This window comes from Tursiops truncatus, chromosome 9 (genome assembly GCF_011762595.2).
Source record: "Tursiops truncatus isolate mTurTru1 chromosome 9, mTurTru1.mat.Y, whole genome shotgun sequence".
Classification (NCBI taxonomy): Eukaryota; Metazoa; Chordata; class Mammalia; order Artiodactyla; family Delphinidae; genus Tursiops; species Tursiops truncatus.
This window is the reverse complement of record NC_047042.1, coordinates 30287653-30302096: the sequence shown is the minus strand read 5'-3', so window position 1 is coordinate 30302096 and position 14444 is coordinate 30287653. Positions and strand designations below refer to the sequence as shown.

The 14444-nt window shown below is 39.1% G+C and overlaps 1 protein-coding gene across 1 annotated transcript in view; it reads left to right on the top strand.

Moving 5' to 3' along the window:
- CCDC126 (coiled-coil domain containing 126) overlaps window positions 1-14444 on the top strand; it is a 54714-nt gene that overhangs the window by 20814 nt on the left and 19456 nt on the right. The window contains exon 3 of the mRNA XM_019928760.3: window positions 6962-7350. Coding sequence (XP_019784319.1) covers window positions 7113-7350 — 238 coding nt within the window. The 5' untranslated portion in view covers window positions 6962-7112. The remainder of the gene's footprint in view (window positions 1-6961; window positions 7351-14444) is intronic.

Genomic DNA, 14444 nt, shown 5'->3' with positions numbered 1-14444 from the left:
AAATTTAAATTGTGACTATTCAAATCATGACTTGTTTTGCTGAGGACAATGGCTTGAAGTGGGGTTGGAGAGGAATCTGGGAAACCACTTGAGAAGTAGCTGCAGGAATTCAGTTGGAGATGATGGTACTTGGACCACACTCTCTTGCCCTTCTTCAAATCTAGTGCTCTACAGATACTTCATTTTAAGTGTGTCTCCTCTCCTTAATTCTTCTACCTTTGGGCCACATGGTGTGTAATTTCTTTTTCTTTTTTTCCCCTTAAATATTTAGTAGGTATGTTACCTACTTGTTTTAATTTAATTAAATTAATTTATTATTTTTTTTTTATTGGGGTATAGTTGTTTTACAATGTTGTGTTAGTTTCTACTGTACAGCAAAGTGGAGTTCCCTGTGCTATATGGCATGTTCTTATTAGTTATCTGTTTTATACATTTTAGTGTATATATGTCAATCCTAGTCTCCCAGTTCATCCCCCCCACCTCGCTTTTCCCTCTTGGTGTCCATACGTTTGTTCTCTACATCTGTGTCTCTATTTCGGTGTGTAATTTTCTTTTGTAATTTCTGCAGTTGGATTGATCTTGGATGGCCTTGGCCTACAGTGGCTTGAAGCAGGATTTCGGTTCCTGGCCAGAGATTGAGGTCAGGCAGCGGCAGTGAGAGTGCTGAATCCTAGCCACTGTACCACCAGGGACCAGTGGCCAGTGACAAGGCCCTGGCCTGTCAGCTGTGTAGAAATGAATTTCCACATAGAGATGGAAAGTAGTGAAGCAAGTAAAGTGTTTATTAGGAGGAAAAAGAGTACAGTACGTGTGGATAGATGCATGGGTGGGCTCAGAGAGAGAGTCATGCCCTTGTGGCAGTTTGAATCACTTTTATGGGGCATTTCTTCTGGGTTTCCTTTGGCCAGTCATCTTGCTTTGCCTGGTTCTGAGTCCGTATTAGGTATATCTCAGGGTCATCCCATGTGTGATGCACATCTCTTAGCCAAGGTGGATTCTAGCTAAGAGGCCTATGGGTAGTTGATATCACTGTGGGGTGGTGCCCCCTCCGTTTTTGACCTCCAAGGAGTCTTTCTGCTCATGTGTAGTCAGGGAGGTCTCCTTGACTTTGAGAATAAGGAATATATGGTCTTTCATCCCTTATCTGGGCAGGGCCCAGCCTCCTCCATCATCCTGCTTTTATGGAGTTTCTGTCCACAGGGGAGAAACTGTTCAGCCTGGGGTCCATCTGTCTCCCACCACAGGATGAGAAATTTCCCCTGGGAGTCCTAAAAATATTCAGAAGTCTCTCTTAGGTCAAAATAATAATGATGATGAAGGTGATAAATTTACTGAACCAAAACTTGGGTCCGCCTGTGTGCAGTAAAGCCAAGCCAGTCTGCTGACACTGGGTTGTCGGAAGGGGAAGCACAGTGTTTATTGTAAGGCGCCATAGAAGGAGTCTGGGACAGCTAATACACAAAAAGCCTGTTTTCAGGGAGAAGTGTTTTTTTTTTTTTTTTTTTTTTAAGGACATGGAGGAATTTTTTTAAAATTAATTAATTAATTTTTGGCTGTGTTGGGTCACCGTTGCAGTGCATGGGCTTCTCATTGCTGTGGCTTCTCTTGTTGCAGAGCATGGGCTCTAGGCATGTGGGCTCAGTAGTTGTGGCTCGCGGGCCCTAGAGCGCGGACTCAGTAGCTGTGGTGCACGGGCTTAGTTGCTCCGCGGCATGTGGGATCTTCCCGGACCAGGGCTGGAACCCATGTCCCCTCCATTGACAGGGGATTCTTAACCACTGTGCCATCAGGGAAGCCCAGGGAGAAGTTTTTATAGGCAAAATTTAGGGTGAGAGCTGTGTGGTGTGTGACTTCCTTCTGATTGGTTGGGGGTGAGGTAACAGGGTGGTCTTCCACAAATTTTGTGCTCAGACTGAAGTTACTGTCTTCCAACTGGGTGGGGACTTTAGTTCCTGAAGAAGAACTCAGAGGCGTGTTACGTTCATTCCTTGGGGAGGAACCAGAACCTTGCCCTGTTACTGCACTATGGTTTCTTGACTGCTCCTTTGTTTCTGCATTCTCTCACTTCCCTAATTAGCGACTGTTTGAATATGTCCTTTGGTACTCAGGGAAGGTCTAGGAGGGTGAATGAAGCCTATTTCCTAAAAACAAGAAACGGGACACAGAAAGGATTTGTACCCAGGAGGCCCACACAGGGTCTTGCTCCATTTCAATAATGATTTTATTTTTGCCTTTAAAAACTCCAGTTGTTACTTGGGACATATTTGAAGTTTTATTTTTTTAAGTGATTAGTAGGAAATTAATATAGTGGCCTAGAAGTTAGGATTTAAAAGTTTTTGGATTTTAGACTATTTTGGTGGAGGAAGAACTCTAATAAATAATCTGCTGGATGGTAGCCATAAGTTCTCAACGACAGTGTAGGCCTTTTAGGCTTCTAGTTATTGTCTCCATCCTGATCTAGGTGGCCTTCCAGGAGCTGGACCAGTACTTGAAACACAAAGAAAAACTGGGGAGGTTCAAAGTGCATGTTCTATGCCATTTGCAACTTTGAACATTGCACAGAAAGGAGAGATAATAAACTTTCCCTTTTCTTTCTCCTTCCTAAAGATTGAGTCTAAGAATTATTTCTCTTTAAAAGCACTAAAGTACATTACCTTTAGTTGCTAAAGAATTCAAAAACTTCTTGTCTGCTTTTTTTCTATACGAAACCACAGAAATATCTCTTAGAGAACAGAACAGTATATTCATGTTAATCCTAGGGACTGAAGTGGTCCCAGTGGAAATTGCTTTCTATTCAGTCCACCCCCACCCCTGCCTAGTAAATGCAGGGCCTAGCCCACCCTGGCAGGAATGACTTGTGTTCCAGCAGAGATCCCTTGTTTTCTCTCTCTCTAACCCCTTCCCCTTCAAAGTCATTATAGGTAGGCACAGGTAGGAATCCTGTGTCATATCTGATGAACTGACTTGTAACATTGAAATTAGTGGCCCTTCCTGTAGCTGTCGTTGCTGTTTAATGAAGCAATTTGCGATTTGGACAAACTTTGCTATACATTGGAATAAAATAGGACTCTTCAAAAAATACTGATGCCTGGCTCTGAGCTCCAGGCATTCTAATTTAATTGATATGGGGTGTGACCCAGCATCGGGATTAAAAAAAAAACAACACAACAAAACTCTCCACGCGGTTTTAATGTGAAATATTCCCTGAGAAGAGACCAAAGGCAGAATTGTATCCTTGTTGGAATTTTAGTCACCTCTGCTGGGCTTGCTTGGAATTGCTTGTGGAAGTGAACCCTTAGGTAGAACAGTTTTCAGGTTGTCTTGTGTCACAGCAGAGAATCCTCATGGGCCATTGAACTGCTCAGCTCTTTGTCAGGCATAAGCTGGCTCTGGGCCATCTTTTCAACTTAGAGAAGGCTTCAGGCTATCCTTTCTTCCTGGTAGCTCCCACACTCACTTTATTCCTTCGTGTCCTTTTGTAGTTCTGTAATATCGCATGGGGTTAATTGCTCCCAACTTCTCACCTCTTTGCTATTCCCAAAGACAAACCTTTTTACAGTAAATATTTTACTCATCTCCACAGAAAAACATATAAGGAACACAAGCAAGTTATTGATACAAAGCATATAAATTTCTTACTGTAGAGTCCCTGTAAAAGTTCCTGACTTCCTCCTGCGATGGCCTGCTTTAATTTTGTTGAGGGCAGTGGTGAGCAGACACATTCCATGTAGAGTCAAGCCTATGAAGACCTTTGATGAAAGCCTCTTTTCTGAATCTGATGGTACAGTTGGGTAATATACAGTCAATATAGAGCAATAAGGGGCTCTTTATTTAATGTTTGCAGCTTAGATCTTTGGGTCCCTCACACTGAGAAACACTAGGTTTAAACTAGGCCTCCTTGTTCCCTGGGATTTATTACTTTGAGGGCATATCCTCCTCAGCTGTGCTTCTGCCTTGTCCACTACCAGTGTTTTCTCTCTGTGTCTGGTTTTGGTACTGCCACTCACACGTTAAGCAAAGTTTGTGTTCATAATGGTGAGCAGCCTGTCATTCTTAATCTTGTACCTACTTAGAAGGATTTTACCTCTTACCATCAGGCTCCCTGTTTGACTATTTTCCTCCACTAGCCACCCCTGCTTCCTTACCCACGAATCTCCTGTTCTCTGCCTGATGCCATTTACAGTTTAGAGAGTTGTCACTTTATTGTAGAGTTTTGTAAAACCTAGGAGTTCTAATAGGACTGGGTTTAAGGACCCTTTTAAAGGAAAGGAGAGACCCTGAATGGAGATGGAGATTCCGAATTTGTGGACTTGTAGCCCTTGCCAGAGTTTGGGCAAGTGAAGTCAGTGGACCTGGCTAAAAATCTTAGGCAGGCTAACCACTCAAACAAAGCCTTAATTTAATCATCTCTAAAGTGGGAATAACAACAACATTTTTCTTCTGAGGTTATGCAAATATTAAATGAAGTAACCTTTGTGAAGTGTTTATTTCAGAGCTAGGCCCATGATAAGGACTCAGCACTCGTTCACTGCTGCAGTTTGTGCTGCTCCTGTTTTATTGGCATTGCTGTAAAAGAGGGGCGGTGGTTAAGAGCCTGAGCTTTGAATCCTCTTTCTCAACGGTATCTAGTTGTTGGACCTTGGGCAAGTTATTTAATGTCTCTTCGCTTCAGTGTTTTCACCTGTTTAAGTGAGAATATTAGTGTGGGATGTTGTGAAGATTAAATAAGTTAATTCATGTAAGGAGCTTAGAGCAGAGTCTGGTAAAGTAAGTGATTGTAGTAATGATTGTTGATGTTATTTAATTGAAGTATGCTCTGTCCTTCTGGTTTTCAGTCTCTCCCTTTTTGGTCTTGGATAGGTATGGTAACCTAGAGCTTTCTCAGCTGTCATTTTAACCTTCATTTGCCAAAATACCTTCAAGTCTATGTTCTCGATTCTCTGGTGATGTCACTTTTCTGGCTTTGTTGTCATGCCACCTTTAGAACCCTGTTCCGACTGCTTCAGGACAGATTCCCAGTTGACTTTTACACTGAGTGCTGGGTCAGATAATCTAGCACTCAGGTCAAACTTGAAAAGACATAGGAGCCTGTAAAGATTTATAAAAGAGTACATTTAACATACATTTATCAAAGAATGTTTTAAAATTTTGCTTGAGAATCCAGAATTTCTACTTTCTGAACTCAAATGTAAAAATCTTTGTAGAAAAAGATATTAGGTAACGTTTACCTTACTTTGCTAAGCAAAGTTTAGTAAAATCCAGTATTGATATTAATGGTTTTGTTTCAATGAGATCTGAGGGGGTTTATTGTGTGCATGGTAACTAAAGAAAAAAGCAGAAGTGGAAGAAAATTAGAAAATGAGTTAATTCCTAATTTTTAATACTGTTATTAGTTTACCATAGTAATTAATATACCCAGTTAGTGGTGTAGTTATGCTTGTAGTGAGGTTTGGCAGGATGAGTACACTTCATCAAGAGTAGATTGGTGTTCTTCAGACCTTGGAGCTCCAGGATTTATTAGACGCGTGTCGGGGACTACGTAGCCGGGTGGGGGAAAGTAAGAGTGGTCATTTTCTGAACAAGAATTGGCAGGGCAGGAGGTCCCCCACTTACACATACCTCAGCACACATGCATCTGCTAGAGAAGCTTTGATTGTATGTATTTTGTTTTGATATTTTGCATAAGATTATTGAGTAAATACTTTATTTTATTTAAAAAAAGGTTTGAAAGCAGCTATGCTGGAAAGCAAATTTCTAGGGCAAAACATGGTTTTCCTACTGCCTAGCATATATGCTGACTCATAAATATGTGTTGAAAATGATTGAGTGCTTCACCTTTATTGATACTGTATTCATTTCTAGTCTTATTATCCTCAAACTAGATTTTTTTAGTTCACTGATTATACTCTATTAAGTGGGTTAGAATTAGCATGTTTTATTTGACCATACTACTCTAGGAAGTTAAAAAGTTCTTAAGATTATTTTCATTAAGCTGTTAAATGCACTTTTTGACTCCAGGTATATTTCTTCCTAACGAATTTTACTCCATTAGACGTAATTGAAGAGTTTTCTTCACTGGACACTTTGGTGATTCATGCACATTGTTACTGTCCAGGTGTTTGAAGATTCCATGATGGTCATTACCTTTCTCTTTTTTAAAAAACTGAAGTATATAACCTTTCAATTTTTCCTTAAATTATAAAAATTATAAATTTTATAAATTATAAAAATACCTGCATTATTTAAAATTTAGAATTGTAAATTGTAAATTTGGAAAGGTAAAAAAAAATTTCTACCTGTTTTAGCACATGTCATGTCTGGTATAAACTTAAAAGTGTGAACTTAGAAATTACAACTTATTTTTCAACTTAAGATTGGATGCTTTTTAAGATTATCTCATTGCCATTAGTAGTATTTTCTAGTGACATTTTCAAATACTGGCATTCTTATTTATATTGTGGGTTTTGTTTTTGGTTTTGTTTTTTTTAAAGTCAGACAGCCTTTTTCATCTTCCAGTCTGTTTCACCTTTCCTTATTTCTTACTTTCATTTTGGCATCAACCTCTTTTTTCTTTTTAAAGGAGGAGGAGGAGGAATTGCTTTTACACATTTAGGTTGGTGACCTCTATTTGAATGGGCTGAGATCTGCTATAAATCTTATATATCCATAGTTTTAGTTACAAATGATAAGAAGTCATTCAAAGAATTTTGTGACCATGGTGGCATTTCTTTCAGGTAGTTTTAATGAATTGACATTTATTTCTAGTTTAAATTGTTGAAGAGCTATGTAAATGGAGCTGATAAAAGACCCAGAAGCTTATTTAGTGGTAGAGAAAGTTATCAAAGAAGTTGATCCAGTTCCGAATAAAAACTGTTTGTAGAATCTCTTCTTATCTATCATTGTCTATTCTGTTACTGATGCAGGTTAAGACTAATCACCTTTTTTCTTCTCAATTTTACAGAGTTAATTGAGAGTTGGAGGCAACCTTGCTGAAGATGAAGAATATACATTAGAGGAGAAGATTTTTTTCTTTTTTCTTTGAAAAGTCTTGATTGTTTGGTGGCTTGCCTCTAGTTACCGTTTTTCAATTGAGTCTGTTTGCTTCATCAGAAATGATTTTTACAATCTCAAGAAAAAATATGTCCCAGAAATTGAGTTTACTGTTGCTTATATTTGGACTCATTTGGGGATTGATGTTACTGCACTATACTTTTCAACAACCAAGACATCAAAGCAGTGTCAAGTTACGTGAACAAATACTAGATTTAAGCAAAAGATACGTTAAAGCTCTAGCAGAGGAAAATAAGAACACAGTGGATGTCGAGAATGGCGCTTCTATGGCAGGATATGGTAAGATAATGGTAGAATATTCCTAGTTTTCTCCTCTTCATCCTGTCCCCATTTAAAGATAGTCATGGAAATCCAACTCACTACTTCATGCACAGGTGTTCCCAAAGTAACTTTATCTTGACTTTTTATTATTAAAAATTTCAAATGTACTGAAAAATAGAAACATGATAAATACCCATATATCCATCACTTAGATTTTAACAATTTAAACATCTTGCAATATTTGTTTTCTCCAATTTTTGGAGACTATTTAAATTAAAAATTGTGACATTTCACTGCTAGATATTTCCATGTGTATCTCTAAAATAATGACTTTTTTCTACATAATTAGTATTTTTATTGATGTTTTATCGTGTAGATATGATTGAATCATTAGCCACTTGGTTGAACTCAATTTCCTGGTCTCCCCTGCCTCCCCCAACTGAAAAGCCCTAACCCTCTAATGGCAGGGTTGGTCTTTCTGACATGGCGAACCCCCATTCTGAGTTATCTCAGCACGAACTATCTAGGGGCCCACCATGAATAACAAAGACAATCAGTCAGGAACTTCCAGGCTTTTGGAGGCTACCTCCCAGGAACCTGGGACAAAGGCCAGCCGAATTCTTTATTACATAGTATCAGTGTCTATTTTTTTTGGTATATATTAGTATATTTAGGTCTTTTCTCTTGGGCTGGTCAGATTCTCTAGAGAAGAACTTCCAGTCTCTTGCAGGATGTATATGCCTCCAGGTGTGTGGGATCTGAATGGGAGGAAAAGGGTTGGGGAGGAGGGGTAGCCTCAGCACTCACTATGTGAATTTCACTTACTTCCCCAGTTTTCAGTTTGGTGCCCAGGCCCTTAAATGTTTTACTGGCTTCCAAAAACACATCTCAGATTTTCTGCAATGATGGAGGGGCTGTTGTCTAGTTTGGAGTGGTAAAAAAAGTTTAGAAATCAAATTGCTTTATAGATAAATTTTCACCCATTCCTTCTGTTTTTGGTCCCCTTTTCACCCTGTTTTCATTGGTACCTGGTGCAGCTGTTTCTGGGCCTTTTCGGGGTGGGCTTCTGTGGAGAAAAATGAATTGCTGTTTGATTTTTCTTATTTTTTCAGTTTCTTTTTGGTTTCTCTTTTAATATCCAAGTTTTTCAGGTCTGCTAAATCAGTTAACACTCATCCATATGCTTTCCAGCTTCTGGAGTTCTGTTGCTGTTGTCTCCTCTCTTGCTATCTTTGTTTTGGCCCCATAGATTTATGCTTTTTTAAAAAAAGAGAAAAAAACACCTTTACTATTTCGGTAGGGTAGCCACAGTCAGCAGAGGTTAAGTGCCTTGGTTGAGTTTACCATCTTTATCTGGGAATGCCCAAGACACTTTCTGTTTTTTCTTCTCCCACTTATGATGGTGTCTTTGAAGTGACGAGGGTTAGTCTGCATTGGCTCTTGAGGATCAAATATCGATGACTACAGATGAAGGAGTTGGTGTAAACGGAGATGGAGGTACTTGTGGCAGATACACATGTAGTAGATGTTATACTGTTTTGCATTCTGCTTAGTCCAAGGACACTGATAGAAACAATGAAGAAGCAATTCTTTTGGAACAAGAGAAATACTTGGAAAAAAATTCTTTCTGCTTGAACAAAATAACTGTGATATTTTAAAAGGTAGCTGTTCTATGCTGCCCAGCTGTGTATAACAGCTCAGTTTTGAAAGCAAAATGAGACTCATATACACATGGTATCCTATAAACTGTATTTTAAAATTTAATGTATGGTGGAGATATTTCAATATCAGTGAATATATGCCTGCATCATTTAATGGCCACACGGTATTTAACCAATTCCCTGAAATGTTTTTTGCTTATTTCTGATTATAAAAAAATTATTATAAGCATTCAAATATTATAGAAATGTACAACATAGATAAGTAAAAGTAGAGCAGAGAGAGAGAATGTCAGTTAATTTGGCGTATATCGGGGATAGCACACTTTTTCTTATAGGGCTAAATAGTAAATATTTTCAGCTTTGTGGGTCATGTGGTCTCCTTTTCAATAAATGAACATGGCTATGTTCCAGTAAAACTTTTTTACAAAGACAGGCAGCCAACCAGCCGTAGTTTGCAGACACATTGTTCGTCAAGCACATTGTTTTATTTTGAAAATGGGATTGTACTACATATACTAGTTTGCAGCTTATTTGTTTTCACTTAATTGTTGTAGATATCTTTCCATGTTATTACAGATAGGTCTGTCTCATCTTTTTAATGACTTAACGTTGTTTCATTTTATAAATATTCCTTTTTTTCTGCTTATTCTGTAGTAATGGATAATTTATTGGTAACCTTGTGTGCTGGATTTAGTGCTGTGATATATGTGTATCTGTGTATATGAAGTATATGTGTGAGTGATAAATGTGTGGACATTTTATGTTTGTGTGAATGTTTCAGAAGGATAGATTTCCTCAAGGTGGAATTTTTTTGGCTGAAGGCATGTTAAATTTAATAGACACTTGTCAGATTGCCCTCCAGGGTGGCTCTACCGGCCCTACTAGCATTCTCCCAGCAGAGTGAAAGTGCCGGTTTCTTTCTTTCTTATTTTTTAATAGATTTATTTATTTATTTATTTATATTTATTTATTTATGGCTGCATTGGGTCTTCATTGCTGTGCTTGGGCTTTCTCTAGTTGTGGCGAACGGGGGCTACTCTTTGTTGCGGTGCGCAGGCTTCTCATTGCAGTGGCTTCTCTTGTTGGGGAGCTTGGGCTCTAGCCGTGCGGGCTTCAGTAGTTGTGGCTTGCGGGCTCTAGAATGCATGCTCAGTAGTTGTGGCGCACGGGCTTAGTTGCTCCGCAGCATGTGGGATCTTCCTGGACCAGGGCTCAAACCCGTGTCCCCTGCATTGGCAGGTGGATTCTTAACCACTGCACCACCAGGGAAGTCCGAAAGTGCCAGTTTCTCCCCACTATACCCATTCTATTTAATTTTAAATGGCTTCTAATTGTTTGCTTTTGCATTTCTTTGTTTACAGGAGAGGTTGAAAGACTTTCTTGATTGTTAGCTATTTGTATTTCTTGTATGTGAGAATGAATTGTTTGTATCCTTTGTCAGTTTTTCTGCTGGGAAATTTGTTAATTGACTGATCTTTTATAAAGATATTCATGCTGTCAGTATATGTAGCAGATGTCTTTCCTCTGATTTTTCAGTTGTCTAACAACTTGGTATATTGTTTTTAAAAATCTGTGTGGTTAAACATGTACATCATTTTTTATGGTTTAGTTATATGCTTAAAATATTTCTTCCAAAACTTACGTTCTCATATATTACTTTTTTTTTTTTTAACATTTATGTCTGTAATATAGTTGAGATTTCTGATGGAAGCAGTAAGAGATGCAGGGTCATTTTTCCAAACTAGGTAGCCAGTTATTTTAGTTTCATTACTTAAATTCTGTCCTTTCCTCCATTAATTTGGAATGACAATAAGATGGGAATTTCATGAATACTGGAGAACTTGAACTTTCAGCCATCTATAAAACCCATTTCTTTCGTTGCTACTATACAAAAAGGCTAGTCCATCAAAAATATTTATTGAATGGTCTTCCCTTGAGCTATTTAACCTGATTTTCCTTGTTGGTAAAATAAACATAAGCTAATATATTTTTAAAAATGCTAGTCTACAATGAATTGTTACTATTGCAAAGGCCGTGAACAAATCAATTGAACTTCTAAAGATTACTGTCTGTAAATCTTGAGCAGTAACTTGTGCTTTCTCTTTAAGATAACATTTCTAACTGTCTTATGTCTTATTCTCAGCATTCTTAGTTTTCCCTAAGAAAAGAAGATTTTTGTTTCTTCCCATGTAACATCTCTTTTGGATTCTGGGGTTTGTCTAGAACAATGAATTGGGGGTTCTTGTTCTGATGCCCAATGACTGTTATAGAACACGTTGCAGTTGACATGTGGTTTCCTACACCTGAATGTACAGCAACACCAGTCTTTTAACCCCTCAGGCTTTCCCAGCGGAAGTCTGACCCTGCTTTCTTTTAAGAGTTTTGGTTTTACTATCTACTGTGGTTGCTGAACACTTTAAAAAAAAATGGACTCCAAAAATATTTTCAGAGAATTGGAGAGCAGTTCAGTATTAATATTTAAATGCTTTCTGAAAATTAAGAAATGCTACCAGACACAGATAAAAACAAAACAAGATAAAACAAATACCCCTACAGAAGGCTTTTCTCTATAGCCAAAGAAGGGGCAGCCTAGCAAGACAAAAAACTTTTAGACAGGAAACCATTCTCCTCCAGCCAGACACCTCAGAAAAAAGTTGGTGACTGCACCACCAACCACATGATCAAAGGCTAAGTGAGGAGCATAGACTTCCCCCTTGTGAGGCTATAATGAGGCATCCAAACTCCCCCCACACCACATGGTACCAGTGGAGACCACATGGGGAGCCAGGACTTCCACCCTTGCATGGCAGTAATGAAGTGCTCATCTCCCTCCCTCTGGGGGTGATGTCAGAGGAATCCTAGTGGAGAGTCAGGACTTCTACCGTGGCCCAGTGGTAAAGAGCATCCCCGTCACAATGTCAGTGAAGAGTACGTGGGCACCTGGAACTCCCACTTCCATCCAGCAGTGATGAGGAGCTCACAGGTAACAGTGGAGGCCAAGTGGGAACCTAGACTTTTGCCTCCACCTGGTAGTAACAAGGTGACAGCCCTCTGCCCTGCCACAGTGGTATCAGAGAAAACTACCTAAAATAGGAAGCTTAAATGAGATCTGGACTTTCATAACAAAATATATAAATGTCCAGGTTTTAAGTATAAATCACTTGTCATACCAAGAACCAGGAAAATCTCAAACTGAATGAAAAAAGACAACCAATGACAGATGTTATCTGAAAAAGGTTTTTAAGCAGTCGGCATTAAAAGTGCTTCAATGAGGAATTAATGAACACAAAGCAAGTGAAAGAACAGAAAGCATCAACAAAGAAATAGAAAGTCTCAGCAGATAAATAGAGCACATAAAGGAAAACCAAATGGAAAATTTTGAACTGAAAAATACAATGATTGAAGTAAAATGTGTGAGTCAGCAGATTGACTCAAAAGCAGGAAGGAGAGGACAGAGGAAAGAATCAGTGAACTGGAGTGTAGAATAATGTAATTACACAATCTGAACAGCAGAGGGAAAATAGACTTAAAAAAAAAAATCCCAATGCTTTAGGGACCTGTGGGATTATAACAAAAGATTTTACATTTGTGTTGTCAGAGTTTTGGAAGGAGAAAAGAATGAGGGCAGAGCTGGAAAAGTACTCAAAAATATAATGACTACCAACTTCCTAAATTTTGCAAGAGACATAGACCCTCAGATTCAGGAAGCTGAGTGAACCCCAAGTAGGATAAGTTCAAAAAAGTCCATGCCAATACACATTGTAATTAAGCTTCTGAAAACTTAAAAGGGCATCTGGAAAAGAAAAAATTTTTAAAGCACCTAGAGGGACTTCCCTGGTGGTCCAGTGGTTAGGAATCCACCTGCCAATGCAGGGGACACGGGTTCCAGTCCTGGTCTGGGAAGATCCCACATGCCGTGGAGCAACTAAGCCCGTGTGCCACAACTACTGAGCCTGTGCTCTAGAGCCTGCAAGCCACAACTACTGAAGCCCTAGTGCCTAGAGCCCGTGCTCCGCAACAAGAGAAGCCACCGCAATGAGAAGCCTGTGCACAGCAACAAAGACCCAATGCAGCCAAAAATAAAAATAAATAAACTTATTTTTAAAAAAAAGCACCTAGAGAAAAATGACACTTATAGTGACAAAACAATTCAAATGACAGTGGATTTCTCATCAGAAACCATCAAGGCCAGAAATAGGTGGCATATTTTGTTTTAAGTGCTTAAAGAAAAGAGCTATCATTCCAGAATTCTATACCTGGTGAAAATATCCTTTAGGAATTAAGGGAAATCAAAGATATTTCTTAGATGAAGGAAAAACATTGTCACCAGCAGACCTACCCTAAGAGAAGGCTAAAGGAAGTTCTCTCAACAGAAAAGAAATGATAAAAAGGAGGAACCTTGGAACAATGAGGAAGGAAAGAACACAGTAAGTAAAAATAAGGGTAGGTCAGTAGGTTCCTTTTCTCCTTGAGTTTTCTAAATTATGATAGTTGAAGCAAAAATTATAACATTGCCTTCTAAATGTATGAAGAAGAAATATTTAAGGCAGTATCTTATAAATGAAGTAGGGTAAAAGGATGGTGTATTAGGGTTTTTGATAGAAACAGAGCAGGGAGAGGGAGAGATGGACTTGAAGAAACTGGCTCATGCTGTTATGGGCCTCTTACTGCCTGTTATGGGCCTGTTATGGGCCTGTTATGGGCCTGTTCCCATATGGGCCTGTTATGGGAAGTCCAAGATCTGCAGGGCAGGCTGAAAATTCTGACAAGAGCCAGTGTTCCAGTCCTGAGTCTGAAGGCAGTCAGCCTGGGGGCAGAATTCTTTCCTGTTCCAGGAACCTTAGTCTTTTTTTTTTTTTTTTTTGGTTCGCGGGCCTCTCACTGTTGTGGCCTCTCCCGTTGCGGAGCACAGGCTCCGGACGCGCAGGCTCAGCGGCCATGGCTCACGGGCCCAGCTGCTCCGTGGCACATGGGATCTTCCCGGACTGGGGCATGAACCCGTGTCCCCTGCATCAGCAGGCGGACTGTCAACCACTGCACCACCAGGGAAGCCCCTTAGTCTTTTTTTTTTTAAAGCTCTTCAGCTTATTAGATGAAGTCCACCCACATTATGGTAAATAATCTGCTTTACTGAAAGTCTACTGGTTTAAATGCTAATCACATCTAAAAACTACCTTCACAGCAACATCTAGACTGGTAGATTTGTCTAGGTACCATAGCCTAGCCAAGCTGACCCAAAATGAACCATCACAGATGGTAAAGAGAGGTAAAGCTCACTCAAATTGGTAAAATGACTGTGGCACATTATGTATATGATGTAATATCTAGAACAATAACTAAAACTATACAAAGAGAGACATTTAAAAACCCTACAGAAAAATAAGAATTCTAAAAAATATTCAAATAACCCATAGGAAGGCAGGAAAAAGAAAACAAGGAAGTGAAAAACAG